The sequence below is a fragment of the Canis aureus genome, chromosome 27, assembly GCF_053574225.1.
Source record: "Canis aureus isolate CA01 chromosome 27, VMU_Caureus_v.1.0, whole genome shotgun sequence".
In the NCBI taxonomy this organism is placed as follows: domain Eukaryota; kingdom Metazoa; phylum Chordata; class Mammalia; order Carnivora; family Canidae; genus Canis; species Canis aureus.
Genome location: NC_135637.1, coordinates 3,901,500 through 3,928,599, shown reverse-complemented (window position 1 = coordinate 3,928,599; position 27,100 = coordinate 3,901,500). Strand labels below are relative to the sequence as shown.

Genomic DNA, 27,100 nt, shown 5'->3' with positions numbered 1-27,100 from the left:
GCCCCTTCGCCCACGTGTCCGATGCGACTGAAGGAGGGCAGAGACTCCTGGATGGGCCGTGCACCTCCCACGTGGAGGGGCCCCAGCACAGGTGCGCGCCGAGGGGCGGGCGGGGAGACGCGCGGTTCCGAGCTCCCCCGGGGGGCGGAGCCTGCAGGCCGGGGGCCGGGGCCCGGGCTCGGCGCCGCGCAGCGCGCAGGGGGCGGGGCCCAGCGAGCCGGAGGCGGGGCCTCGGCGGGCTGGAGGGGCGGGGCCGGGGCGGGGCCGGGGCGGGGCTTCGCCGCGGCGCCACTTCCTCTGGCGCTGGCTGCCGGGCGGAAGTACGTCAGTTGTTATCGGCTCCGGGCGCCGCCACTGCCGCCGTCGCCGTCTCAGCCAGAGCCTGAGCCTCCGGGCCACGGCGCCTCAGCCCGGGCCCCGCCCGCCGCCGCCGCCGCCGCCGCCGCCGCCGCCCGCAGCGCATGAGGCGCGCCCCTGGGAGCGCGGCCGAGGGCCGCTGAGCGCAGGCCGCCCCGCCGATGCGCGCGGCCGCCCGCGTCGGGGCTCCCAGGCCGCACCGGGCCCAGGGCTGAGGGAGCCCGCGCGGCATGCCCGGCCCGGCCCGCCGCTCGCCGCCGCCCGGGGCCGGAGCCCGCGCGGCTCGCAACGAGCCCGGCGGTGCCGCGTAGCGCAGCGGCAGGGGCAGCGGGAGCGCGGGAGCCCGACGGCGCGGCTGCAAGGTCACTGCGCACCATGGAGGCCAAGGTCCGCCAGAGCCGGCGCTCGCGCGCGCAGAGGGACCGCGGCCGGCGCCGGGAGGCCGCTCGCGATGGCCGTGAGCAGAGCGCGTCGTCGGGCGACGAGGCCGAGCCCGGGCCCGGCAAGGAGAACGCGGGGCTGCCCCGCGCGCCCCCACCCCGCGCCGCCGCCGCGCGCCCCCCGCGCCGCCGCCGCCGCGAGTCCAGCTCGCAGGAGGAGGAGGTCATCGACGGCTTCGCCATCGCCAGCTTCAGCACGCTCGAGGCCCTGGAGGTAGGTGGGGCGGCCGCCGCGGGGCTGCCGGCGGGGGGAGGTCTCCAGACGGCGCCGTCCGTGGGCACCCGCGCCGCTTTCAGCTGTTTCTCCGTGTTCGGCCCGGACGTGCTCGGTGGGTAGCGCTGCTGGACACGGTAAGGGCGGGGATGGAGTGGATCCTCGGGGGTTCTTGTTCCGCCTCTTGAGGTGTCCGTGTAGACCGGGGTGGGTGCTGGGGGGACAGTCAGAGCCCCCTCCTGACCACTGCTTCCCTGGCTGCCTGATAAGGAGGCAGAACGTAGCGTTTGTCTGGCTGAGTTATCCCAGGTAGTGTTTGCTGAGCAAACACTGCCCCTCTTGCATGAACCCAGGTGAGTGGACAAGGAAGTGGGTACTGACGCTCAGATTTGGCAAGTTGGATGGGTGGGGCGCCTCTGTCCCCCAGAACTGTGTAGAAACGCTGGCCAGACCCCATAGTCCTGCTGGCGCCAGCCAGCACACCCCGCTCCGGGGTCCCCTGCATCACTTACCCAGGCAGCCACCATCTGCTGGGTTTGGGGGTCCCAGAGATTGCTCGGTTAACAGCCCCCCTTCCTTTTCCTGGGGCTTGGGGGCTGGAGGCTTGGAATCCCTGGTTAGAGGCCAAGCTCTGGGGATGGGGAAGTGCCTACGTGCAGGTCCCCACTGTGCACCCTCTCCTGAAGGTGTGCCAGGCCTGTGGAGAGCAGGGTTAGGTGCTGGTGGCCCAGGGACAGGTAGATGCATAGAAGTGGGGCACTTAGCCACCACCCAGCCCTCCACCGCAGCCCGGTCTTCTGTGTGTACACTTGGGGGCCTAGTTGGCTTCCAGTCCAAGGGCTCCCCAGCTGAGACACTTGGGGCATGGGAAGGTGTGGATAAGTTCTGCACTGCAGCTTCTGAGACTGGTTCCTCCAGCCACCTTCCACCTGTGTACCTGCCCTGCACCCTGCACATCCTCTTGTGTCACCATGTTCGCCTCTTGATGTTCTGCTGCCTCGGGCTCTCTGGACCTGCTGTCCTCTCTGCCAAGGTTGTTTGGAACCTTCGTGTCTCAGCACAGATGTTACTCAGGCCCTCCTCAGTGACCTGAAGCAGGACCCGCACCCACTCATCTCCTGCTTTCGTTTCTGTCAGTGACCACTCTCCCTGAAGCCATCTAGTGATTTACACTCTCTTTTGGCTCTCTCCCCAGCAAAACTTGTAAGCTGGAAGAGAGCAGGCACCATGTCTGTCTTGTGTGCTCTGTCTTGTGTGCTCTGTCCCCATGCCCCATACATGTTTGTGGAGTGAACAAGTGGGAGGAGAAACTACTGTTGGGGAAGGCTGTGCCAGAAGTCACTGCACTCCTGCTGAAGTAAGCTGTAGAACGCATGTGCTGCAGCAGCTTCGGTGGACTCCTCTGGCATCGGGGACACTCAAGAGGGCAGTCTTGGGCTCGGGTCTTCTGCAGGCTCCCAGCAGCCCCATCAGATCATAGTGCGACTGAGTCTGCTCTCTGCCTGGTGTTCACACAGCCAAGTCACCATGCACCTTTTTCTGCACTACTGAGCCAGGGAGGGATTGACCTGCCCGGGAAAGTACGGGACTTCTTTACCAGTCATAACTTCTAGATTGGTTGACTCGTTTTTTGCTGAAGTATAATGGTTTTCCCCAGAGTTCAGATAATTCATTAGGACATTGAGTGCCAGCATGCAGTGAACATGTACCCGATCAGGCACTGTTCTGACTCTGGTTGTCCTCAAACTCCACTGTACAGATGGGGATACTGAGGCCCAGTGCCATGAATGTCAAGGCCCCAGCCTTCCCAGTATCAGCTCTGCCAGGGCTGCCATGGCACAGGGATGTTAACTGCTGCCATCCCCCAGGGCATAAACAACCAGTGTCAGGTGTCGACCTGCTCAGAAGGTTTGAAGAGTGCCAGTGTGCAAGAGTCCTCCTTACCTTTGTCCTGAGGATGCAGCCTGCCCCGTCCCCCATGCCCCAGGCAGGCCCCTGACCCCACTCTTCCAGCACCTCCCTGTGCACCTCCCTGTGTTTTCTCCTAAGGGAAGACGAGTCCCTTCCTTGGGTGACTAAGAGGATCCCAGGCCACCTCTGTGCGGTGCTGTGGACACATGCATGTGACAGTGGTGGTGTTGATGGAGGAGAGGGCTTCCAGGTCTGGCCAGGCTCCCAGTGTGTACAAGGCCCTGGGATGGAGTTATCTCCATGGAGTTTTGGGTTGGACAGCTAGTGCTCAGCATCTGAGTTGGGGGTATGTCCCATGGGCCGGGCAGGGGTTGCACATCAGAGCCCTGGTCCTCCCATCAGCTTTCTAACTGTTCAACAGAGTGGGAACAGTGAGCAGGTGGCAGTGGGACAGAGGTTCTGTGATTTGGCGGGGGGGGGGGGGGGGGGGGGTTGGACGACAGGGGCTGTCTTTCCTATGACACGTCTGTCTCCAGAGGTAATGGGAAGGCCCTTAAGGGGCAGGCCAGGGCAGAATTGAGGTCCTCTGACAGGGTCCTCCTGATCCTTCCTAATGGCAGAGGGACCCATTAGGCCATAGGTCAGATTGTGCTAGCCCCTGGGTCCCCTGGGAGATCTGCTTTGCAGGCAAGAGCCTGGTGAGCCCAGCAGGCCTACTGTGCGCCTCCCAGCACTTCCCCCTCAGGGGTGTCTGTACGCCTGTGTACCAGTCTTTCCCCTCCATGCTCATGTAGTGCCTACCTCTTGAGAGAGTGTGTGCTACTAGTACCCAGTGGAAACCACCCTTCTGGTTTGGCATCTGTTTGATTCTTTGCTAATTTGCTTCAGAACAGCAAGATGCTTTGAGCTGGTTCAAAAATCAATATCAGAGAAAAGATACATCCTGAAAAAATACTGAGTTCTGGCCTTGACCTTCAGTAACTGCCTTGGCCAGAGTATGCTATGCACGTATGTTTACTAGAAAGAAAGGGTTATTTCCCACCTCCATATGTGTGTCTAGGAGGCATGTATCCAGGAGTAAAAAGTGAGAAGGAAGACACCCAAATTGTAGACATGGTCATCGGTGACTTCCTTTTTCTAATTCTTTTTCCTATAATGACCGGTATGTGTTGCTTTGATAATCCATACAATAGGTTTCTGAAACTAGAGGCAAGCTGCTGTGCCCAGCTGTGCTGGGAAACCTGCCCTGGCCTCCCCACGACCACATCAGCCAGTGAATGCTGTGTGGGCCGCCCAGCTTCTGATGCTGTCTGGGCATGTGCTGGGCATTTCTGCTGGAAGTAACCGAGTTCCCTCAGTCTTAAGATGCTGGGGCTGGGCTGGGGCCCTGTGGCAGGCGGTGGAGGCTACTCGAGTCCTGGTGGGAGGTGAGCATATGGAGGGGGCCAGAACTCCCCCTCCCCCCCTGGGCCCATGCAGGGCACTCAATGGTAGTGATTTCTCTGGAAGCTGGTGTTCAGTGTCCCCCTGAGCAAGGGGCACGCGATCATGCTAGGTCTGGTTGCTAGGGCCAGGAGTGTGGGGGGCTCAGGATGTGGCCCCATTGTCCATGTGCAAGAGCCTGCATTGTTGGTCCCACCTGTGGGGACCTTGATCAGGGGGCTGTATGTGTGCCCAGCCCAGCCCTCCCATGATGGGGACAGAGTAGTGTCCATGCCTACCAGCCAGAACACCTACTTCAGGTTGTCTGCTACACTCCAGATGGGAGACTGAGACTTGAGAGTGGGAGCACTTGCCTGCCTTCATGGCATGGAGGACGGCCCCAGGGCTAGGCTGCCTAGGCTGCACAGCAGTTGATCTGCTCCCCCATTGCCCTGAGGGCTACTGCTGTGGGGGAGGCTGCTCCCTCCAAGGGGGACCCCTCAGGTCGGTGAAAGCAAAGCCATCACACAGCCTCCTCTGCCCCCTTGCCTGGGCAGCAGCAGTTTGCTAACAGTGAAGTAGGAGCCTGGACTGGGCTCCTGCTGTGCGGGTCAGCACCTTCCTGAGGGAAGATGTGTCGTGGGAACAGTGGTGACATTGACAGCTGCTGCTCACGGCACTGTCCTCACATGCCCACTCAGTAGATGAGGAAACAAGCTCGGGGGGTGGGGGGCAGAGTTCTCTTCTGGGATCCACACACCACAGCACTAGACGACAGAAATCTCATGAGTCTTCACCCAAATGTCAGTCATGTCTTCTGGATGCTCTTTGGGAAGAATCGGGGCTTGAGAAGAGGGGACAGTGGTCTCTATAGCATCTAAAGGGATGGTCTTCCCTTTGCTGCCCTGGGCCAGCTGTCTGACCTCTGGGGAAAGGCTACCCCTCTGAGCATTGTGGACATCAGTGACAGTCTGCAGAGCCTGTGGCAACCACGGGCTGGGAGGGGTCTGGTCTGTCACTGTACACCTGTCACGGTGCTAATGCCACAGTGAACACTCACACAGTATGGCACAGCACAGTGGAGGTGGCCATGGTCTTCCCAATGGGTGGTGACCCTGTGTGTCTGCTGGCCAGCTTGTTGTCCCTGTCCCCTCCACCCCCTGCAGGGCACAGGTGAGGGTCTCAAGCCCTAGGCCGGTGAGCAGGGGCTGTTTCCTGGGCTCCATCACCCCAGCCCACTCCCTTGCTCCTCTTTGGCTGGGGATCATGTACATAGTACTTGTGGCTTCTGGGCTTCAGTTTCTCTGTCTGTCTTGCTCACACTGTGCCCTAGCATCTGTGATGTGTGGGACTGATGGTGGCAGAGGTAGCAGCCTCAAGTCTCCCCATTCCTACCCTTCTACTAGGGGCCTGGAGGCTATACTCCCCAGTCTGGGCCAGGAGGCACCCCAGTGGCAGGCCACAGCCCTCCTTCCCCCTGCCCTCTCTGAGATTCTAGACAGTGTCAGGTGCACAGCATATGTGTGTGTGTGTGTGTGTGTGTGTGTGTGTGTGTGTGTATAAGGTCCATGCCCCCGGTATGTGTGCACATGTGTCCATACACATGTGTAGATCTCTGTGTATGTCTATGCTTTAGACCCCATCTGGGGCAGCAGCTCTGTGGCCTGGACAGAGCAGAGGACAGGCCTGCATGTGGCCCCTTGGTCACACATGGTGAAACCCCATCCTGGGCCTCGTGCCCTTTCTCCATTGTCCAGGGCCTGCTGCAGGACAGTCCCTTCCCATACATAACCTCCAACCCAGTGGGCAGCAAATGCTCATGAATTCACAGAACTGGTCCCTGTCCCCACCACCCCCTTAGCTTCTTGGGCCTGTCACTGTTCTAAACTTGCAGCTTAGTAACCCTGCCTGCAGTGGCCCCCTCCAGGCCCCCCAGCCTCTCACTTCTGTAGCTCCAGCTACATCTAGGTCCCCTCCCTCTCCTCCCACTCCCCTCCACCCTGAGAATCCTCAGACATACACATGGGCACACTTTTGGCCCTTGCTAACTGCTCTCTCCTCTGCCCATAGGACGCTTTCCACAGTATCAGGGACTCACTCTCTGGTCACATAACTCCCTTCCCCAGCAGGGAGTCTTCCACCCCCGTGTCTGGGCTACCACCAGCCCCTCTTGGCTTGCCCTCTGTTCCTTGTCATGACTGTGTGTCGTTCCTCCCCCCCCCCCCCCGCCCCCCGCCATGAGGACTTGGGCAGTGTGGGTTTACTCGCTGACGTCTCCCCACCTGGTACTTCCTTGTACACGTGCTTGTTTCCAGAGAGAAGCTCCCAGACCTGGGCCTGGGGGGCCTACGGTGGTGTGCTGTTCACATTGATACACGGAGACACAGTCATCTGTGAGCTGCGGCACCAGGCCTGTTCCTGCTGAGGGTCCATGTGATGGCCCACTAGTCCGCCTCACACCTCGGTCGCTCTGCCTTCTGATAGGTCGTTGCAGTGTGGTGCCCAGGCACAAGCAGGTTCCCTTCTCAGTTTGGACACTTGCCCAGTGGAGTCTCCAGGTTTCCCATTGGCTGCTGTGGCGTCTGCCAGGAACATAGCATTGTCACTGCTCATCTCCCTTCTTGTTTTGTGGCCTCTGTCAGCGCCTCTACCCCCGTCCTTTCCAGGGGGCCTCTCCTGCTTCCCCTGGCCTCAGCACGGCTGTATGTGACCTTTCACGTGGACATGGTGTCCCTCTTGGAAAGTGTCTGGACTGGCACCAGAAGTGAGCAATGGGCCTTACTCGCACCCCTATGTGATGATTATCATCCTTCTTTGGACCCGGTGACGTCAAGCTGTCTCTGAATTCCAGGTCATGTTGGCAGTCTTGTGTCAGATTGCTTTGTGGATATTTTAGTTGGGTTTTTAGCCCTGTATTCTTTTTTTTTTTTTTTTAAGAGATCTTATTTATTTATTCATGATAGACAGAGAGAGGGGCAGAGACACAGGCAGAGAGAGAAGCAGGCTCCATACCAGGAGCCTGATGTGGGACTCGATCCCAGGACTCCAGGATCACGCCCTGGACCGAAGGCAGGCGCTAAACCGCTGAGCCACCCAGGGATCCCCTAGCCCTGTATTTTTATATAAAATTAGTCTGAGATTGTCTTGTGTCTGTTGCATGTTCTCTTGTGCTCTGGAACAGTCTGAATGGCACAGGAATCGTTAGCTCCTCTCCACACTTGGGGTCCTGGTGTTCCAGCTTCATTTGCTGGTGGCCAGTTAGAGACCCCAGTCAGCTCCATTTGTGGCGGGGAGGCAGGTAATGAGTAAGAGGTCCATGGGACCTGCTTCTGGAAGTAGAGTTAGCAGGGTGCCCCTCCACCCCCACCCCCTAGGCCCCAGCCCTGAGCAGGCTGGTCTGGGACAGTTGCTGCCGAGCAGGGCTACCTGTGAGTTGGCAGGGGGTGAAGCCTTGGGCTCTGTTTGCCTGTATTCTGTTCAGGTGGACAGTAGCTGCCTTCTGGAGGAAGGACCCTGGAGTCTGGAAGCCACCCCCACCGTGGGCTTGGGCATGTCATATTCTCAGGGAAGCCAGAGTGACAACAGCTGCACAGCCACTGGGCATGGCACCTGCTGGGAGCCACCATCATCCTGGCCTTGACTCCTGTGGTTCACATGCTGTACATGGAGCTCCCAGGGGTGGGGGCTGTGGCCAGCCCTGTTAGGGAACGGGGGGAAGCCGAGGCACCAGGCTTTTGCTGACTGCCCGAGGTGGAAGTGTAGCTGTGTTCATGGTCACCTGCCCATGCTCCTTTGCTGAGAGCCCCTAGGTGCACCCTCCCAGAAGCCTGGGCAGCCACACCGTGACCCAGTCAGCGCTCTCCAATGCTGGGTTAGATAACCCTTCCTTTGTGCAGCTTGTGGCATCCCCCTCTTACCTGGACCATTGCTCAGGATGTCTTCTCATTGCTTCTTGTCCACTGGGGCTCAGGCAGTGGTTGCCCCAGGGCAGGGCAGGCTCACATATTGGGGCGCTTTAGGCCTTTAGAAGTGACCAGTGGCTCACAGGGAGTGACTGATTACTGAGCATTTATTGAGTGCCAGTTATGTGCCAGACCCTGTGCCAGCCACCGTGTTGGCTCCAGACAGGATGCAGATTGGTAACTAGACTGGCGAGTGCCAGAAAGGAGATTGAAGGCTCGGCATGAGGCTGTGTAGGCTGGGCAGGTGCTGGGAGGTGCCCACAGGGATTAACCCAGGAGGATGGCAAGGCTAGGTGGGACATCTGGATTGAGAGGCCTGCAGAAGGTTGAGGAGGTGACCAGGTTAGGGCCCCAAGGGCACTCGAGGCACTCTCTCCCTTGGGAGCCAGAATCTGAATCCCATGTGGAATTGAATGCTTTGGGGACTCTGGGCAAACATGATACCTGCTTCCAGCTCCATATGGAGATTGTTCTGGTGCCCTGGTTTGCCCAAGTAGCTAAAGAAAGAAAACTCACCAACGAGTTACCAGCCTTATTCAGCTCACCAGGACTCTGTGTACCGGGCTTCTGTTTGAAGCTGCATGTAGGGTAGAGCTGGTTCCGAACCCTGGTACCCAGCTTAGCATGTGTAGACCACCCCTGCCTGTCTTACACAGTGTGTAAGACTTAGACTTGTGTGGGGCCTGGGGGATGCCTGTGTCCCTGTAGAGGAGGGATCCCCTGGCAGAGAGGCCAGGCTGGCCTGGCGGGGCATATCCATGCTCTCTCCTCACCCTTCCATGCCCAGCTGTCCAGCTTCGACTCCGCCTAGTGAGGCATTTCAGTGATCCCTGGCTCTGCTTCTTCTGGAGCAGTTGTTTGGGGTGGGTGCTCTCCCTGGACTCTACACAGGGGGCAGGCCCGGCACCACACACACACACACTGACCCAACTGCAGGTGCCTATGGGCCCCGGACACGGGAGGGTACTCTGGAGAGAGCAGGGTATCAGGTAGTTACAGGGTGCAGAGCAGCCATCTGGGTGGGGCGCCTGAGTTGCCCCATCGAAGGGCCGCCACTGGTACCCCTTTGACAAGGAGGACCCGGAGGCCACAGCCCACTGTGATGTGCAGCGATGCTGAAAGTCAGACCTAGAGCCTCCACATGGCCCCTCGGGATCTCCTCTGACCCCTCTCCCCAACCCCGCCTACTGGTCCTCAGATCCCAGCCAGCCTCTAGCTAATCCTCAGCCACACTGTTGCACCTGCTATGTGGCTCACACTCAGTACCTGGCTCCACCTGTAGTTCCAGTGGGTCTTTCTCAGGGATTCGTGTAGCCCTGTCTCCTGGATAAAGTGAGGGGCCCCAGTCTGTCACCCATGGAATGAGCTCATGTTCTCCATGAGGCCTGGCCCTGCCCACCCTGTCATCTGGGGCCCTGGGCACTCCTTCCTCAGGCCTTCCTACTGCTGTGCCCACCCCGTCTTCCAGAGCAGGCTCAGGATGCTTCTGAGCCTCCCCCTGCTCCTGGCCAGCTGAAGAGGACAGTGAAGTGAGGGAGGCTAGGCCAGACACCTGGTTAGATCCACTTCTCTTCCTCACCACGTGGCCTCTGCCTCTTCTGGGCCTTACTTTCCTCATCTGGGGAGTGGGGGTGATGAGCTGGAAGTGCCTGCCACCTGCTCATGTCTCCCTCCCCCTTCCCTTTCCAGTGCTTTTCCCTGAGCTAACCCTGAGGTTGGATCTCAGTCCCCCACCGGAGGACAACACAGGCCGGGGATGCTTCAGCCACAGTGGGCCTGGCTTCTGGCCTCCCTGGGCAGTCCCCTCCGTGTGTGATAACTGAGCAGCAGCCATGCAGGTCCCAGAGACTGAGGGGGAGCTTGTAGGGCAGCGAGCCTGAGGCCAGCTCTAGCAGTCACCGGCGAGTGTCTGGCATGCCCTCTGTATGTAGAGGGGCTGGGAGGGGCTTGGACAGAGTCTGACCTCCAAACCCAGTGGCTGAGACAGCAGTTGTGAACCTCAAGATTCCGGTCGAGTGTGGATTAGAGGGCTGCTTGGGTAGTCAATATAGGGGTCACAGTGTGAAGTCACAGTGGACATGGGAGGATGTGTCCATGCTCTGCAGACCTGGGCAGGGGGCCTGGAATGGGGCCTGGCTGCCTCTTTGCCTCAGGCTCCGTGCCTTTGTCTGGAGCACCTGTCGTTGGTCATCATCTGTCTAACTTATCCCAGACCATAGGGTGGGTGTCCTGTGTTTCCAGGTGACCTCTTCTGCCCTAGCAAGCGCTCAGCATGTGGGAATGAGTGGAACATGTAAAGGAATGAGTGTTCCAGAGCCACGGAAGGGGAGGATATCTGCTAGCATGCTGAGTACCAGGTGTGACAAAGGTGTCGTGGTTCTACTGAGGCTGTCCTAGACTGACTCCCCAACTCCCGGGTCTTTGACCATCTGCCCTCAAGCCATACTGGTCCTGCCAGATGCTCCAGTGCATGGAGCACAGTATAGGGGGGGCACTCAGGAGCAGGGGTGCTGAGGGGGAGCTCACTGAGTGGGCCTGGTGCACAAGGCTGGTTCCAGAAGGTTCTGGGGCAACTGAGGTGTCAGCAAGGCCTTCAGAGGATCGTCTTCGAGGGTGGCATTAGCTTTGGGTAGCCACAGCCTGGTGGGTTGAAGAACCTCTTGGACAGGATGCCTTACCTTCCATGGAGGGACAGCAGGTGGGCTGTTTGGGAGGAGTAGATGATGGGGAGTCCACCTGGTGTGGGTATGAGGTTAGGAGGGGACGGGCCAGGGAGGAGGCACCTGGATATGCTCTCAGGCCAGGGCAGGGACCACTGGGTGCAGGTTTCCTGCAGGGACTTTCCAGGGCCAGCTCAGAGTCAGTCTGACTCTCGAACAGCAGTCAGCAGCAGGTGTCAGAGGCACCCTAGGCTTTGTTGCACCTGGACATGGGCTCTCTCATCCCACTCTGCTGCCATCCTGTCCTCAGCTCTCTGTGACTCTAGGGGAGGTTATCGAGATAGGGCAGAAGTGCTGCTGTGGTTCACAGGACCCCCCCCCCTCCTGTTTTTCTGTCACTTCCCCATCGTTAGCACTACACTTCCCACACCCAGGGAGCCCTCTTGGTCCCAGACAGATGAGGATAGTTGGTCAACTCTGGGGTGGGGGGTGTCCCAGTTGCTGGTGGGCAGTGGACAAGCTGCCTCCTTCCTAGCTGGGGTGGGAGAGGTGGTCCCTGCCCTCTGGGTTGGAGCTTGGTAGGTCATAGCACAAAGGGTAGGTAGAGCATGGGGCTGGGTTTTACTCAGGGGTGAGCTGGGGTGAAGTTTGAGTCAAATCTTGCAGTGAAGGAGAGTGAGCCACATGGATACCAGGGTAGCGGGAGCCACTGTGCCAAGGCCCTGGGGCAGATGGGTGCAGAAGGGCTTCCAGGTGGGTGATGACGGCCTGTCAGGTGAGCTGTGGGTGGAATTTGGCCTGAGCTTCTGGAACAGGGAGAGCTGTTGACAGAACCATCAGCCTGCAAGGTCTGCTGGGGGCTCCTGTGTCCCAGAGGTTCTGGGAGACAGGCAGCCCCAGCCATGCAACAGGGAGGTAAGGTCAGGTGGGCCAGTCCTTCCACCCGACCAAGGAAGTGCCCATGCTTGGCAGTGAGGGGCAGGTTCTATGTGACCTGGGAAGCTCAGGCCCAGGTCCTGGGGGAGAGGCCCCCATGCTTCCAGGAGTGAAGAGGATACCCACCTGGCTGGAGGGGTGTAGCCATGCCTTTGCCTGGAGAATCTGAGAGCCTGGAAAGGTCAGATCCATGTTAGACCATGAAGCCTCAGCCCTCAGTGAGAATCTGAATCTGGGTTTGCCAGTTCTAATTACTTTTATCTCTGCACGGTTTACTGAAGTGCCATTAGAGATCTTAACTGGTGATGCTAAAAATAACCCCATGAAATTGCTACAGGAAAACGTAATCATTGATTTCATGGCATCGTCAGATCCCCCTTTTGGTCTGTGGAGGATCCAGGGGCCTGGCTGCTACTGGGGTGCTGGGGGCTTCACTGTGGGGGCACTACTTCAGGCCTCAAGGGTCATGGGCTGCAGCGCTTGGCCATGCCCCCTCTGTAGGGCCACCCTGTGTGTAGGCAGGGGTGCTAGGGTGTGCCTGGCCACATCTGGTGGGTCTGCAAGCAGACAGCAGCTCGAGGATACAGCCCGGCCCCGGACTGCTGGAGCTTGTCCTGGCTCACCCCAAACCACTGCTGCAGCCTCAGTGGGTCCTCCAGTTCTGTAGGCACACCGAGTATCCTGAGAGTCAGACACCAGCCCCCCGCTCACCTGGCCTCCCTCCCTGGGGGTTCTGCCCAGAGAGTCTGCCTGCAGACCTGCCCTGGCTCTTGGCTCTGCCTTGCCAGAACACTCACCACAGTCTGGGCATAGCTGCTTCCCCATCTACAGATAAGGAACCCTACCCAGAGGCCCCACAGTGCAGGCAGAGCCGTGATTGGGACTCAGGGCCAGCATTCCCACTGCTGGCTCAGTGGGGGCAGAACTGTGACAGTGTGTGCCTGAGCTTGGGTGAGCCTCTGGAACTGGCCCAAGCTCACATGGGGTCAGCATAACAGGTGAAGTCCAGCCCCAGTCCTGGTGTACCAGGAAAGGGCCAGCCAGACATGTCCCAGCAATGTCCCATGGCAGGATTTGCTGAGTCCTGTGACCAAGAGCCTCTTGGGTACACAGTACAGGGGTCTGCTCTGTGAAGCCCAGGGACTCCTGGAGTCATTCTCAGGCAGTAGCTGGGTGGGGGTGGCCACCTCTGGGTCCCTGTGCACAAGGCCTCTTGCCCATGTGAGCCAGGAGAGGTCTTGTGGTGTCGCTGTCCCTCCATGTGCACGGGGCCTACTGGCTCAACCTTTGCGGGGCTGGGAGCAAATGGCTTCCCAGCTCCCATACTCTTCCAGGTGCAGGAGCTCCTGCCCTGGGGCCAAGATTGAGCTGGACTGAGTCTAGGCCAGGAGACAGGCTTCGTCACTGGTATTTTAAGGATTCTAACAATCTAGGTTTTTTGTTTGTTGAAAAAAAACTAAACAAATATAACAGGTTTACAGAAAATGTGATGCATTGAATGATTTGTGGTTGAGTGCTACATACTTTCATTGCATGAAAAATGTGACTGGTTGTGTGTGGAGAAGTGGCCTGGAGTTGCCCTGAGGCCCTTCCAGAACCCACAGAGGGGCCAAGGCAGGGCTGAGAGGGAGGAGCCCCCCACCGAGGTCTGTGGCTGGCAGGTCACTGTGCTTGCTTTGCAGTATGTCTGCCCTGCCATCCCTGCGCCGTGGTTTTGTCTGTTTTGACTACCAGTGCTTGTTAGACAGATCCTAGCCCAGCCAGTATCCCACAGGTTTCATAGTTAGTAATGAAACGTTGACACATTCTGCGGATCTGCTTGTGCTTCTGATCATGCACAGTGCAGGCCATCCCCGTTCTCATCTCCCGGGCTCTGACAGGGGAGTTCAGAGGCTGTCCCCCAGGCTAGAAGCTGCTTCTGTGATTTTAACTGATTGAAAGGTCCTAGAAGGGCTTCCTGCTCCTTCCCTCCGAACTAGTGGCTCTCTCTGTGAAAGTGAGGCTCAGCCCACAGTGACTCAGGACGTGCATGTTGTGGAGGCATGCAGGAGGAGGTGGCCCACAGGGCTCTGTGGCAAGACGGAGATGTAGGTGGCCCGTGGGGGCGGGGGTGCATGGTGTGGACACACCTGGTAGCTGAGTAGCTGATGTCAGGGCCAGGATGGGGTGGGGCCCAGGAGCCCACACAGTTCAGCTATAGCAGACACTGGCTGTGGAGGCCGGGGTGGGGGCACACATGTGAGCATCGTGCATGTGCATGCCCGTGCGTGGTGGGGCACCTCAAACTCCTGTTTCCTTACCCACATGCACATCAGGTAGTGTCTATACCTGCTCCCGGTGTGGTCAGTGTCCCCCTGGGGCCCAGACTTTTTTTTTTTTTTCTCATTTATAATTTTAATCGAAGCATTGCTATTCAAAAATATGGAACGCTTCATGAATTTGCGTGTCATCCTTGCGCAGGGGCCATGCTAATCTTCTCTGTATCGTTCCAATTTTAGTATATGTGCTGCCGAAGCGAGCACCCCAGACTTTTGATCAAACGTTCTGGGTACCTGTGAGGCTAGCTTTTAAATCTGTATGTTGGGGATCCCTGGGTGGTGCAGCGGTTTAGCGCCTGCCATTGGCCCAGGGCGCGATCCTGGGGATCCAGGATCGAATCCCACGTTGGGCTTCCGGTGCATGGAGCCTGCTTCTTCCTCTGCCTGTGTCTCTGCCTCTCTCTCTCTCTCTCTCTCTCTCTCTGTGTGACTATCATAAATAAATAAAAAAAAAAAATTAAATCTGTATGTTGAATGAGATGGGCTCCTCTTGGCCTTAGTCAATCCAGCCAAGGCCTGAATAGAATAAAAAGACTCTCCCAGAAGGAAGAGAGAGCTCCTCCCACCTACCCCGTTGAACTAGGAGGGAGGCTTTTCCGGCCCTGGGAAGAGAGCTTGCACCCCTGGCCTTCCTGGGTCTCTAGGTTGCCCACAGCAGGGGTTGGGGCATCTGGGCCTCCAGAGTTGTGCAGCTAGCTTCTCCTAGTGAGGCTCCCCGTGTACACGCATCCTGCTGGTCTACTTCTCTGGGAAGCCCCGGCTGATACACCCTTATAGCACATTGCTCTGGTTTTTCTCTGCAGGTCTCTGACCACAGCCTGCCGGGCCCACCCTCTGTACCACAATGGGGGACTGGGGCCAGGCGGGAACCTTGGTGCTGAGGTTCTGGCAGCCTGCGGCTGGGTGTCAGCGTCCAGGTTGAAAAGGCGAGGACTGTGGGGCCTCATTGTTCCTATGGCCTGTGTGGGAGGGAACTGGCTGGTAGCAGCAAGATTTGCCCTGGACAGGAGGCCTGAAAGCCATGAGTTAAGAGTGACAGACTAAGGGGGTATGGTGCCCATGTGTCGTGGGGGCACCAGGAGTCAGCAAGTATTAAGTGCCCACACGTGGAGAATGAGCTACAGTCTCAAGACTTTCTTGTCCCTGGAGGGACTGCCTCAGTTTTCTTCCCCAGGGAACCCTGTGGCTATATGCTGACCAGTGGAGCCAGGGAGGCAGGCACAAGAGGGAGCATAGAGCTCCTCGCCACCTCAGGGTGATTGCACTTGCTGGTCCTCTGGGGAGAGGGGTGTCCCAGGCCCTGCCCAGGAGCCCTCCCTAAGCAGCTCTGACGTGGCCCCTTCCCTTCAGCTTCCTTGCGTGGGCTGCCCTGCTGTCCATTTGAGCCAGCTCCCCTCTGGGCTGCTCACTGGTGCCTGGAGCTGAGCTGGCATAGTTAGTGTTTCCTGCCAGCCTTGTGTATGCAGAGGCAGGGAGACCCCCAGAGTCTGCGATCAGACCGATAGCCATAGAGAGGGCAGGAGCTGGGAGCTCTTATGGTGAGTAGGGGCTCCATCGTCAGGGTGTATGGGGAGCGGCCCCTTTGGGCTGAGATGAGCTGGGGCTCTGAGAGGTTCAGAGAGGCATGAGGGCATTTGACTGGGACTCCAGGAGGGGCTGCATAAATGCTAGCAGCCCGTGGGTGTCCCTGGGGTCTGATATTCCAGAAGGTGAGCGTGGGAAAGGGTCTGTCCCATGTCTAAAGAGTGAGGATCCACTTGCTACCCTGGCCAAAGCCTGTGGAGCTTTGGGCAGAGCTGTGTGGCCTGGGAACAGCTTAAGAAAGGGACAGCTCCAAAAAAAAAAGAAAGAAAGGGACAGCTCCCAACCTTGCCAATGTCCCAGGACAGGTGCCTCTGCAGCCCAGCTCTCCTCTCCCTTTCCGTTGTCCCTCTGTGAGCCCTGGGTAGGGGTAGGGATGCAGGGTGAACCCCTCTTCGTGCAGGAGGATGCATATCCAGCCCCTTAGTGTCCTGACAGGTGGGAGACCCTGCTGGGGCTGTCTTCAGTCTGTGTGACTTGGGCGCAGGCCCCTCAGGAGTGTTCCACCCTAAGAGAGAAGTCTGCCACCTGCAGATGCAGCCATGGCTATGCATGGTTGCTCCCAACCAGGCTGTGGGGTCACAGCAGGGCAGTCATGCGACGTCCATGCTGGAAGGGCAGCTCTAGCCTGGCCAGCCACGTTGGTGCACCTCATCAGTTCTGGGGACTGTGGGCGCCTCTCACCCATCAGGAGGAGCTGTGTGTGTGTGGTGGGGGGCAACTTGCTGTGGCTGCCTGGTGCTAGATTGGAGGACCCTACCCGGCAAGCACAGCGTGTCACCGTCTCCATCGCCGGGGCAGGGGACCACAAAAGGCTGGGGCGTTGGTTCTTTCTGTCACCTGCCCACGTAGACTGAGGCCTCTGAGGCTTGGCTGGGGCCAGGTGCTCACCTGAGAACAGAGGCCAGCCCTGGGAGAGGCTGCCGTGGTCAGGGCTGGCTGCATTGGCACATCCCCCTCAGTTTCTCAGGAAGTACTTCCTGTGGGAACCAGGGAGCATCTCAGCCATGGGCATCACCTTTTCAGGCCCTCCTCCCCTTCCTCTTGGGTGAATACTTTCAGAATCTTCTGGGCCTCTTGCAGCTGGTTCCTTCCCTCTTCAGCAGCTCAGTGGAGACGGTATCTCCCACCCTACTCCATGGACCCAAATAGGAGGCTGGTGGGTGGCATTGCACCGGCTCACTACCAGTAAATGCCAGTCTCTCCTGGGCTCTGGGCTCACTGGCAGAACCACCTCTACACAGTAGGAGCTGTGCACCATGGTGTGGGGACCCCACAGGGCATGAGAGACCCCCCCACACACTATTGTTGGCATTAGCACAGCAGTAGGTGCTCAGTAAATACCCCCTGGGTGTCACTCCCTGCTTTGGGACCAGGTGCAGCTATGATCAAAATGGGCACAGGTCCCCATTCTAGGGAAGGGGTCTAGCGTCCCTGAAGTTCTGCACAGCTGGCTGAGTCAGGGACTGGTTTCCCAGATAGGCCTCCATGGTGTCAGGATGCCCGGCTGCATGAAGTTGGGCAGATCAACCCATGGGTGGCTCTAGACCAGGGGATAGTAGTCAGCTGCTATGGCAGTGGCCCTCAGCTCAGGAACCCAAGGGGTACCCCTAGGAAGGCCAGCACAGCTGTTGGTCTCAGCACCTGCTCCAGTTTGGGTCACGGATCAGCTCCCCCCCCCCCGCCCCCCGACCGATTGGGACCCCTTGGGAAACATAGCCCCTGGTCCAGTTTTGTTTCCACATTACTCTCTCAGCCCTCTAGTCCTGACAGGCTCACTTATATTCACCTGACCCATCTGCCCATCTTCCTGAGGTGTGAGCCCCAGCCTGACTGCTTACTCAAGGGCTTGGCACCTCTTGGTAGGTGCCGACACATGCCCAGGGACCCACCCTCAGGGCACAACATGGTCTGTGTGGTGTCACTGGTGGGTTAACACAAGGGGGTCAAGCGTCACTGCCAGTTAACCAGCTTTGTCTTTCCTCACTCACAGAAGGACATGGCCCTGAAGCCACAGGAGCGCAAGGAGAAATGGGAACGTCGCCTTGCTAAGAAGCCCCGCGAGGCAGAAAACTGCCCATCTGCAGAACCAAGTGAGAACGGGCATCCCCTGGAGATTGGCAGCCCCGAGCAGGACCTGGAGCCTGCCTGCGACCGGGGAAAGAAGAAGGTTCCACTGCAGCCCACCAAGCAGGTGAGCACTGGGCCCTGCCCCCACTCAGAACTGTAGGCTTTGTGCCCTCTCCCCTGGGTGCCCTTGGGGCCACCCCAGCACCTGGACACCACCATCGGCATCTGGGCCCGCCTGGCAACGTGCTCCATTGTTGTTGGGCGTAGGGATTGAGGTACATGTGGACTAGGGCCCAAGGCAGCTGCTCGCCGTGAGCCCAGGTCCCAAGCAGATAGGAGACTGTCCCCTGGGGGGTCGCACAGCCAGAGAGGCCAGCTGAGAGCCCAGGGATTTGGTGGGGAAAATGTACTTGGGGCAGGAGGGTGCACCCGCTGATAGGCTGGCCCCGTCTCCCCATTGCGTCTGTCAGGCTCCGCCGACCACGGAGTGTCCAGCGTGTCTGTAATGTGTGGGGCCAGGTTCAGCATTGGGTGTTCTCCATCTGCTACACTTCTGTAGGATACAGCATGTGGGGGGATCACGTGACTCGTGGTCAGGGGTCCAGGTGCAGGGAGCAGCCCTACCCAGGGGCCTCCCTCCACAGCGGCCCCCAGCTGGGCCCTTGGTGGGAGGGTTGTCCTTGCTGTCACCAGAGCCCTGGAGGTGGGCGGGGGGAGGGGGGTGGCTCTCTCCCAGGTGCCGCTGCTTTCCTTCTCAGGGACTCATGGTTTGCGCCTTCTTTTCAGAGAGGGGTTTTTCTTGGCATTTCACACTCTACAGTCAACTCCTGTGGGGATTGGGCTGCTGGTGAGGGGGCAGCATGTCTCAGGGGCCTGGGCTGGTTGGGGGGTCTGCAGGCACACCTGCCCAGGTGGACACGTGCTCTTTCTTCCATGCAGGTGTGCTCCCCAGAAGGGGGGCCGCTCCCAGCCAACTGGGACCCGAACGGCCCGGCCCAGCGCCAGCAGCAGCTCCAGCCCAGCCAGCCCCAGGGGTCACTCCCAGCCCCGTGTCAGCGCTGCCAGCCCCGTCGGGCTCTCCCGGACCCTGGGCAGCCCTGCCAGCCCCAGCGGCCACTCCCGGGTCAGGGCCGTTGGCCCCAGCGGTCACTTCTGGGCCCGGGTCAGCCCCGCCAGCCCCGGCGGTCACTCCTGGGCCCGGGCCAGCCCTGCCGGCCACAGCAGCTGCTTCCAGCCCCAGATCAGCACTGCCGGCCACAGCGGCCACTCCTGGCTCAGCCTTGCCGGCCACGTTGGGCGCTCCTAGGCCCTAGGCAGCGCTCTCGGCGCCTGCGCTCCCTGCTGGCCCCATGGCAGCGCTGCCGGCCCCTGCGTTCCCTGCTGACCCCGTGGCACCGCTGCCGACCCCTGCGCTCTCTGCTGGCTCCCTGGCAGCGCTGCCGGCCCCTGCGCTCCCTGCTGGCCCCCTGCCACCTCTGCCGGCCCCTGCGCTCCCTGCTGGCCCTCTGGCACCGCTGCTGGCCCGTGCGGTCATGGGTGGCCCCCTGTGTCCGTGGCCAGCCCAGCAGGGCAGCCTCAGGACAGCGGTGCCGACCCCCACAGTCACTCCTCTTGCTGCGTCCACGCCGCCGGCCTGCCAGCTCACTTTCAGGCCAATGCTGCTGTCCCAGGAGGGTGCCCCTAGCCTCATACCAGCCCCGGAGGTCCCTCCTGGGTCAGCCTAGCCGCCCCAGGGGGTCCCTGCTGGGCCTCAGTCAGCCCCAGCAATTAGTTGAAGCCCCAGAGCACCCTGGCCCCCCAAAACCTTCCCTCCTGGGCCCTGGACAGCCGTGCCAACAAAAGCGGCTGCTCCTTGGCCCAGAGCAGCCCTGCCAGCCCCTGAAGTCCCTCCTGGGCCCCAGCCAGTCCTGCAAACCCCAGCCTTTGCTCCCCATCCCTGAGCGCCCGTCGCTCCTGGGCCGGCCAGGCCCACCCCGCCGGCCCCTCCTGGGGCCCCCAAGCCAGCCACGGCGGTCACTGCTGGACCTGGTTCGGGCCCATGAACCACAGCTATCACTTCTGGCCCTGGGCCGGCCCTGCAGGCCGCTGAGGTCACGACGGACTCGATCCTCCACCCCTGCAGTGGCCCGCCAGGCCCCATCCGTCAGTCCCGGAGCCTGACACCCACTTCCTAGACTACTCTGGGTGGCTGTGCAGGCACATGTATTATCAGACTCACTGGCCGGAGGCCTTCTGCAGACAGTCCAGGCTGTTTGTGGTTGGCAACTGAGGCTTGGCAGAGGCAGCCCCTGCAGGGCTGCCACCAGGCTGAGGCCCATCTGCATCAGGAAGAGAGGAGAGGACCTCCCCAGCATCCTCCCAGCTCCCTGCCATGCCTGTCCCCATTGTGCCCGCCGCTTTGTATGTGCACCCTCCTAGGAGAGTGACCACGGCTACCCCAGGGGCCCGGGCGCACACTGGAGGATCCCTCTGTGTCTGTGTGCCTCAGAAGTACGTGAGAGCTCTTGTGCACGCCTACATGGGTGTGCATCCCTGCAAGTGTGTGCGGATGTGTGTGCGCATGTGGGGGCTGCCAGCCACAGGCCTTGCCCTCCCTGGGCCTGAATCTGTCTGGCCTGTGTGCATTCCATGCCCCTAGGCAGAATGAGGGTCAACTGGAGCCTGGCCACGGGGTCCCGCTCACCTCCCTCTGGCAAAGGGTGACGTCGCGCGTCCACCTCCAGGGTTCTGTGAATGCAGGGAGGGGACAGACGCAAGGGGCGCTCAGGGCTGTCTGTGGCCGAGTAGGAGCTGCTAGTGACAAGGAGGGCTGTGCCCCAAGCTCTGGACCAGGAGGGCTGGGGCTGTTCTTGGAATGTCTCCTCCTGGGTTCCACTCAGCCCGTGGGGCTTTCAGCTGTTGCCCCTGCCCCCCAGGAGGTTCCCTGTGGAACAGACCTCACACTACAGGGTTTTTCTGCCCTCCGCCCATCCCTCACCCCAGATCCCAGGCTCAGGGCAGTCCCACACTGGTGCTCAGCTCTGACCCTCCAGAATTTGAGGGTCTCTGGGGGAGGAGGTTGCAGCCCTTTCTAGAGAGCAGCACCAGCCACCTGGTGGAGGCCCTGGCAGGGCTTCAGCAGCTGTTTGTGTGCCTGGTCTCACTGGGCTGCAACAGCTGCTCCAGTGCTGATCCCATTCTTGGAGGCCTTGGAGGCTCCCCTTACCAACCCCATTTGCTCATGAGGTTGCTGGCCCTCCAGGGTCCCCACTGGCTGGGTGTGGGGGCTTCCCTGCTGCGCAATGCCCAGAGTAGGGCCTGCAGGCATCTGGTCCTAACCCAGGGTCTCCCAGAAATGTGGGGCTTATTTTTCTGATTAAAGAAAATAAAAAGTGCCGTGCCATTATTTTTACGACAGCGCAGCGAGTGTGTGTCATATGTGAAATGATTTATTGTGACAAGTGGTTTTGTGCGTATCTGGATTTGCCTCCTGTTCACTGTGTTCCTCCTGTGTGGCAGGAAGGCAGCCTAGGGAAGGGGTGCCCAAGGAGGGGTGTGTGGCCTGGACACAGCTCACCATGCTATGTGGTGTGCGTTCGGGGGGTACGCACTCGCCATAGTCATCCAACTGTCTTGGCAAGCCCTCATGTCCTGCCATGTCCCTCGGAGCTCCTGCTCAGGAAGGGGTCACTGCATGCTGCACATTTGTCACAGACTCCTGGTCCCCCACTGTCCCCTCTTTCCTTCCCAGAACCCTCCTGATCTGAGGATAGTAGTATTAGAATCTTTGCCTTCTTGGTCCCATGGGCGAGCCTGGTGGGTGGAACTGGTGCAACCACTGCCTTTCCAGGCCCTTCTGCACATAAGGACCTGAGTGGAGGAAACAGAATAGACAGGGCACTGGTCAGCAGGAAAAGGTGGAAGACCGTAGCCCCCTGTCAAGGCCCACTGCTTCCCCAGGCGGAATGGCCCCACCATGAGTGAGCCCGGTGGTACCCTTGGTCACCACCCCCACCCCTTTGTCGCCTGCATACTTGCGGAACCATTTGAACCCAGAGGGGCCCCCTGGGGTCACGGCTGGCCCTGGGTTCAAAGTGACTGGACCCTGAGGGGGTGCATGCCGGAGAGGCACCCACTTGCTATGGGGGACTAGACCACGTGTGCCATGTCTGGGGGCGGGGCATAGCCACCCTTATTGCTGACAGGAGAGCAGGGTCCTGTATGGTCTCTGTTTCTGAGAGCAGCTGGTTTTCTATGGATCTGGAGATTTTGAAATGGTGGCTCATTCTAACATTAGGAACCACCTCACTAGCCAAAGAACACAGCTGAATGGCCATGTGTGGCCTGCGGGGAGGGGTTTGGGCCCTGACAGCTTATGTGGTCCCAAGGCTAGAGGTGGGGGTTGTGGCCCGCCCTGTCGTGGGGAGAATGGGGGCAGGATGAGTCCTTAGGGTGCTGTGGGTCTTAGGGAGGCCCCTGGATAGAGATGGGAGCTGGGTGCAGCACTCTGCTCGGGTCTCCCTCCAAGCCCTGTAGCCCACCCTACATAAGTCCCCTGCCTCTACCTCCCTGTCTGCAGATGGGGCCCTGAGGAGACCATGCCTGATTGCTGGTAGATGGGTGAGAAGCAAGGGGTGTGGTGGTTCACAGGGAGGAGGGGGGAAGGAGAACCCTCAGGGTGCACCCTGCAGAAGGTGGGAGGGGAGGGTCCTGGCACTCAGCCAGGATGCCCGGTCCAGGGTTCCTGGGAGGAGCTTGTCTGTGCCATGTACACGTCCGGGCGTGGACATATATGCTTCTGCCTTCTGCCGAGTGTGGCCGTGTTCTTTGAGCAGGCTCCAAGCTCAGGTGGAATGCCAGCGCCGTTCTGACACGTCCTGCCCCCTCACATGGAATGCCCAGGGCGGAGGAGCCCCTGGACTGCCCCAAGCTCGCTGACCGAGGATCCTGCCAGCACCTCCATCACTGGGTACTGCTCCAGGCACTGAAGAGGCATCCTGACCGGTGTGGACCAGCCCTGCCCCGTGGGGCTCTGCTCTAGCAGACACACAAAGTGGCTCCATCACCATGGAGTGTGTTAGAGGGGCTGGCACGCCTCCACCTACACCGTTGCTCAGCTGGGCTGGGGAACGGGCCAGCCAGGTGGACTGGCCACAGGCCGCAGTCACCACCCCACATGCACACCATTTGCCGAAACTAGGGGCATTTAAGGAAGGTGCTGCCCATGTCCAACCCCCCACTTGTCTGGGGGAATTCAGCAAGAACCCTGCCCTAGTGCTGGGGTTGGGGTGCCCAGACTTGAGGGGCCCCTAGAGGGGCCCCAGGATCCTGTTAAAAGGCATGTCTGAACCTATAGATGGAGCTTGGTGTGATGTGCCGTGTGATGGGTTATGGTGAGAACCACATGGTGGTAACCCCTCTTGCAGCCACGTTGAAATTCAAGAGACAATATCTAACTTTCTGTGTCCAAAGTCGTATCATTTCAATAGTCAGTATGGAAGTCAGTGGGACATTTCCCCTTTCTGGCAAGCTTTGGAAAGCGGTATGTATCTAGCCCTCCTCCGTTCAGACCAGCCCATCCACATGCTCCGTTCCCACGTGGCTCCGATTCTATGGGGTGTGGAGGGTGGTGCAGCCTGGGTAAAGCCCACAGTGACCTGTCTCCATGAGTCTCCTCACACGCTCTGCCAGCCCTTGCTTCTGATCCCTGCCACCAGGCTGCCAGGCTGAGTGCATCAGCCCAAAAGTTCCCCATGTCGCTGTAGGCTGGGTATCCACTCAGATGCCACAGGGCCTGTAGCTGAGTGTGAACAGGCCCAGGAGATGGGGAGAGCGGGCCTCTGCCCAGGGGGTGGGGCTGGACACAGATAACCGCCCCTTGCTGCTCCGTCCTTGCCACACATGGCCAGTCCTTGGCTTCCACCTTGTGAATGTCTTTCCAAATGATTGCATTAGAAAATAACTCAAAGGAAACGGCCATAAAAATTCTTTGTCCGCACTCAGTGACACTCTGGTGTGTGTGCTGGGGGAGGGGACAGGCATGAGGCCAGTGACTGCCCAGAGCTGGAGAGGGTGGGTCTAGAGAAAGGGATGACAGAGAAGAGTGGAAATTAATCAACCAGAAAACAGGAGAGAACACTGGCAAAGCCAGTTCTTTGAAAGCACCAACGACACAGGGCCCCAGCTGGATGGGTGAAGAATGAGGATCCCCAGTGACCAGAGTCTGACCGCAGAGCTGAGGCTGCGCTGCAGGTGCCCGAATGCGCTGAGGGGAGGTGCGCAGGCCGCCAGGAAAGTACAGCCTGACCCTGCAGACCATGACGCAGCAGGTCATCAGCGTGGGACTGTGTCTGTTGAGGACATTAGCTCCATGATGCGGATAGCTCCGCACCCCGCTGGGCACGATGGTCGCGCAGTGCCTGACAGGAGGAGCTGAGCTCTAGCTGCCCAGGCCCCAGGGTTAGCCCCAGCATCGCCTCCAACATGGCTGGCCACACCCAGGAAGTAGCAGGCGAGGTTACCACCACGTTTCAGACGAGGATGACGAGGAGAACCCAGAAGCAGCAGTTCAGCAGCTTGAGACTGCCAGGGTGCTGGGTGAGCCAGGGTCCACACCTGGGCAGCTCCATTCCTGTAGCCTGTGTCCTCAACCTTGACCCTTCCCTGGAAGGCAGCCCCTGGCCTCCTGGGCCCTGTCTCTCTGCCATCTGCAGGTAGTGAGGTTCCTCTTTGGAGCCCATTTGACCATGTCCACCCCTTGCCCAAAGTGTTCTGGAAGGTTCTCTCTGCCCTCTCATTCCTGGTGACCTGTGTCCCTCTCCTGCCTTGACTCTTACTTCTGGCTGACTGATGATCCTCGAGCTTCAGCTTCTGCACCATCCACCCTCCGGGGTTTCCCTGCCCCAGGGCCCTCACACCCTGTGCACCTGCCTTCACTTAACGACCAGGTCGCATGACCCGCAGCCGGGCTGAGGCAGATGCTAGGGGAGGCAGGTGGGGGTCATGGCAGAGTTCCGGATGCTCCACCTTGGCCAACGTCAGCTCTAGGTGCCCTGAGGCTCGCTATGTGGCCTTGGGCAGCGGACTCTGCCCCTCAGTACTGGGTTTTCCCTTCTGTGTGGTGGGGTTAGGCCAGGTTACATTGCTCCTCCCCCAGCGGCATTGGGAGTAGAGCATTAATTGAACTCATCTCAGAACAGTGGCAGGTCCTGAGCTGGTGTGAACGGCTGGCTCCTACTTGTGCAAATAGCTGTCCCCACCCTGACTCATTCTCACACCAGGTTTGCAGCTCCGTGCGGCGCATGGGGCTTCCAGGATTGCTGCGGCCCCCCAGCCGTGGCATCCACGCATGCTGTGGTGCAGCTCTGCAGCCGGGGCTCACCTCCTGCCTGCCACCCTTCTCGTGCTCCACCCCTCCACCTTTCTGGCCTGCTTCGTCATCCATCAGGTGGGGGGTCACCCATGCTACACATCTCGTGCGCATGCACGCACACAAGACAAACGCAAGTCCATCTGCCGGTGCCTGGTGCTCTGGATTTGTCTTTGCTGCTGTCACTGTGGTGCCGCCCCAGTTCTCTCTCACAGAGCCGTCTCTTGAGCCCCCTTGCCAGGCCTTCTCAGGTTCCTTCCCAGGGCAGCTTCAGGAGCCATAGGCTGGCCCGCAGGTGCTGGGGTGGGACTGCTGCAAGCCCAGAGCTCCCATGCCAGCTGTGGTGCTCATGGGAACTGAGAGTTGGGCTCTGGACAGCCTGGAGGGCTTGAACACAGGCTCTGTTGAGAGGGTAGAGGAGAGATGGGTTGCCCAGAGTGGCAGGACCCACCCTACCTGGCCCCACCTGGCCCCTGTCTGGGCCCTGGGATGCAGCAGGAACAGGACAGAAGACAATCCCTACCTTCAGAGAGGAGGAGTTCCAGTGGGGAAGACAGCTTGGAACAGGTGGAGGGATTTTGAGTGGCCAGCAGGCCAGTGTCCAAAGGGAAAAGGGGCTGCTGTAGATCGGGGCTCAGGGAGCCTCTTCTGGCAGGCCTGGCACTTAGGAGGGCACTCTCCTGCAGAGGCATACCGCCGGGGGTGGTAACCAGTGCAGGGCATGAACTGATGGATGCTTTTAAGAACTCTTGGTGGTGGTGGGCTGGCATCCGTGGTTGGTCAGTGGGCCAGCTGCCCACATGGGCAGCTGATGAGCAGGAGGCTTCTGCAGGCACGAGGAGGTTCTGGGTGGCTTGATCAGGTCATTAGTCTTTCAGAAAGATGGGGACGGTGATCAAGCAAGCTCCAGGGCCAAGCCAAAAAGTGACGGAGGCCAGATGGAGCCCAGGGGACCCCACTCCATCTCCAGTGGCACGCACCTCTGTGCCCACTCTAATAGTTCTGGGCGCTGGATGTGGTTGCTCATCTTGTCCCTCTAACAAGGGGGACCACACCTGTGCACAGATAGGGCCCACAGCTTGTGTCTCCCAGAGCCTGCTAGCCATGTGTCTTCTAGGGTGGTGGCCTCACTAGCATCCCTCGATGTGTTGTGCATCTTACACATCTGTCCATCTGCGGCCCATCCATTGTCTCCCCATCGACCCGTCCCTGTCTCAGTGGAGGAGCAGGGGGCAGTGGAAGGGTGGCCAGTGTCAGAGAGCAGCAGTTTGCTCCTGGTACTGGGCTGTCTGTGGGAACACTTGCATTGCTTGAACCCCCTTCACTGCGCCTGGTCCTGCCTCTGTCCACGGAGCATTCACCGCACAGTGCAGGAGACAGACAAGCCAATCTGGGATGCTGCTTCACTTTCAGAGGGACACTTGGGGCCCCAGGGTCCTGAACGGTCCCTAGCCCAGCCTGGCTGATGCAGGAGTGGACAGAGCATCGAGAAGGATTTCTGGAGAAAGCAGAATCCAGCTTATAACCCAAGTAGGTGTTAGCCGACCAGAGGAGTGGTTGCAGCAGGATGTCCTCCCAACTGGTCACGTCTGACCCTGCATGCAGCCCCAAGGACTGCATGTCTCATGTCTCAGTGGGTTATGACTTCACTTCACCAACAGATGCTGCCATCAGTGGGGGGATGCCAGCCTGGAAACACCCAAGCTGAGCTGTGAGCTACTGTTCATGTTCAAGGGTGGGGAGCAGGGAGGGGATGCATGCACATGACAGAGCCCAGAGTCCAGAAGCTGTGCATGCAGCCTTGTAGGGGGGAGGGGGGTCGCCTGCTCCCGCCAGCCCTGCCCGCCCACGCATGATCGCACTGTCTGTGAGAAGGGCGCC

At 59.6% G+C, this 27,100-nt stretch overlaps 1 protein-coding gene and 1 non-coding gene across 26 annotated transcripts in view; one reads left to right on the top strand and one right to left on the bottom strand.

Moving 5' to 3' along the window:
- The first annotated feature begins 619 nt into the window (after positions 1-619).
- The window catches only part of FBRSL1 (fibrosin like 1), a 78,422-nt gene continuing 51,941 nt past the window's right edge, over positions 620-27,100 (top strand). For 5 of the 25 annotated variants that reach the window (XM_077875147.1, XM_077875159.1, XM_077875134.1 and 2 more), the window contains exons 1-2: positions 628-1,011; positions 17,795-17,995. In XM_077875147.1, coding sequence (XP_077731273.1) covers positions 733-1,011; positions 17,795-17,995 — 480 coding nt within the window. In that variant the 5' untranslated portion in view covers positions 628-732. Of the gene's footprint in view, positions 1,012-17,794; positions 17,996-18,810; positions 21,268-27,100 lie in introns of those variants that run through there. The other 20 variants (XM_077875142.1, XM_077875137.1, XM_077875136.1 and 17 more) reach the window with 11 other exon arrangements.
- Positions 14,318-14,424, bottom strand: LOC144300074 (U6 spliceosomal RNA). Its single transcript, XR_013366715.1, has one exon. It is a non-coding gene; the product is annotated as a U6 spliceosomal RNA (small nuclear RNA).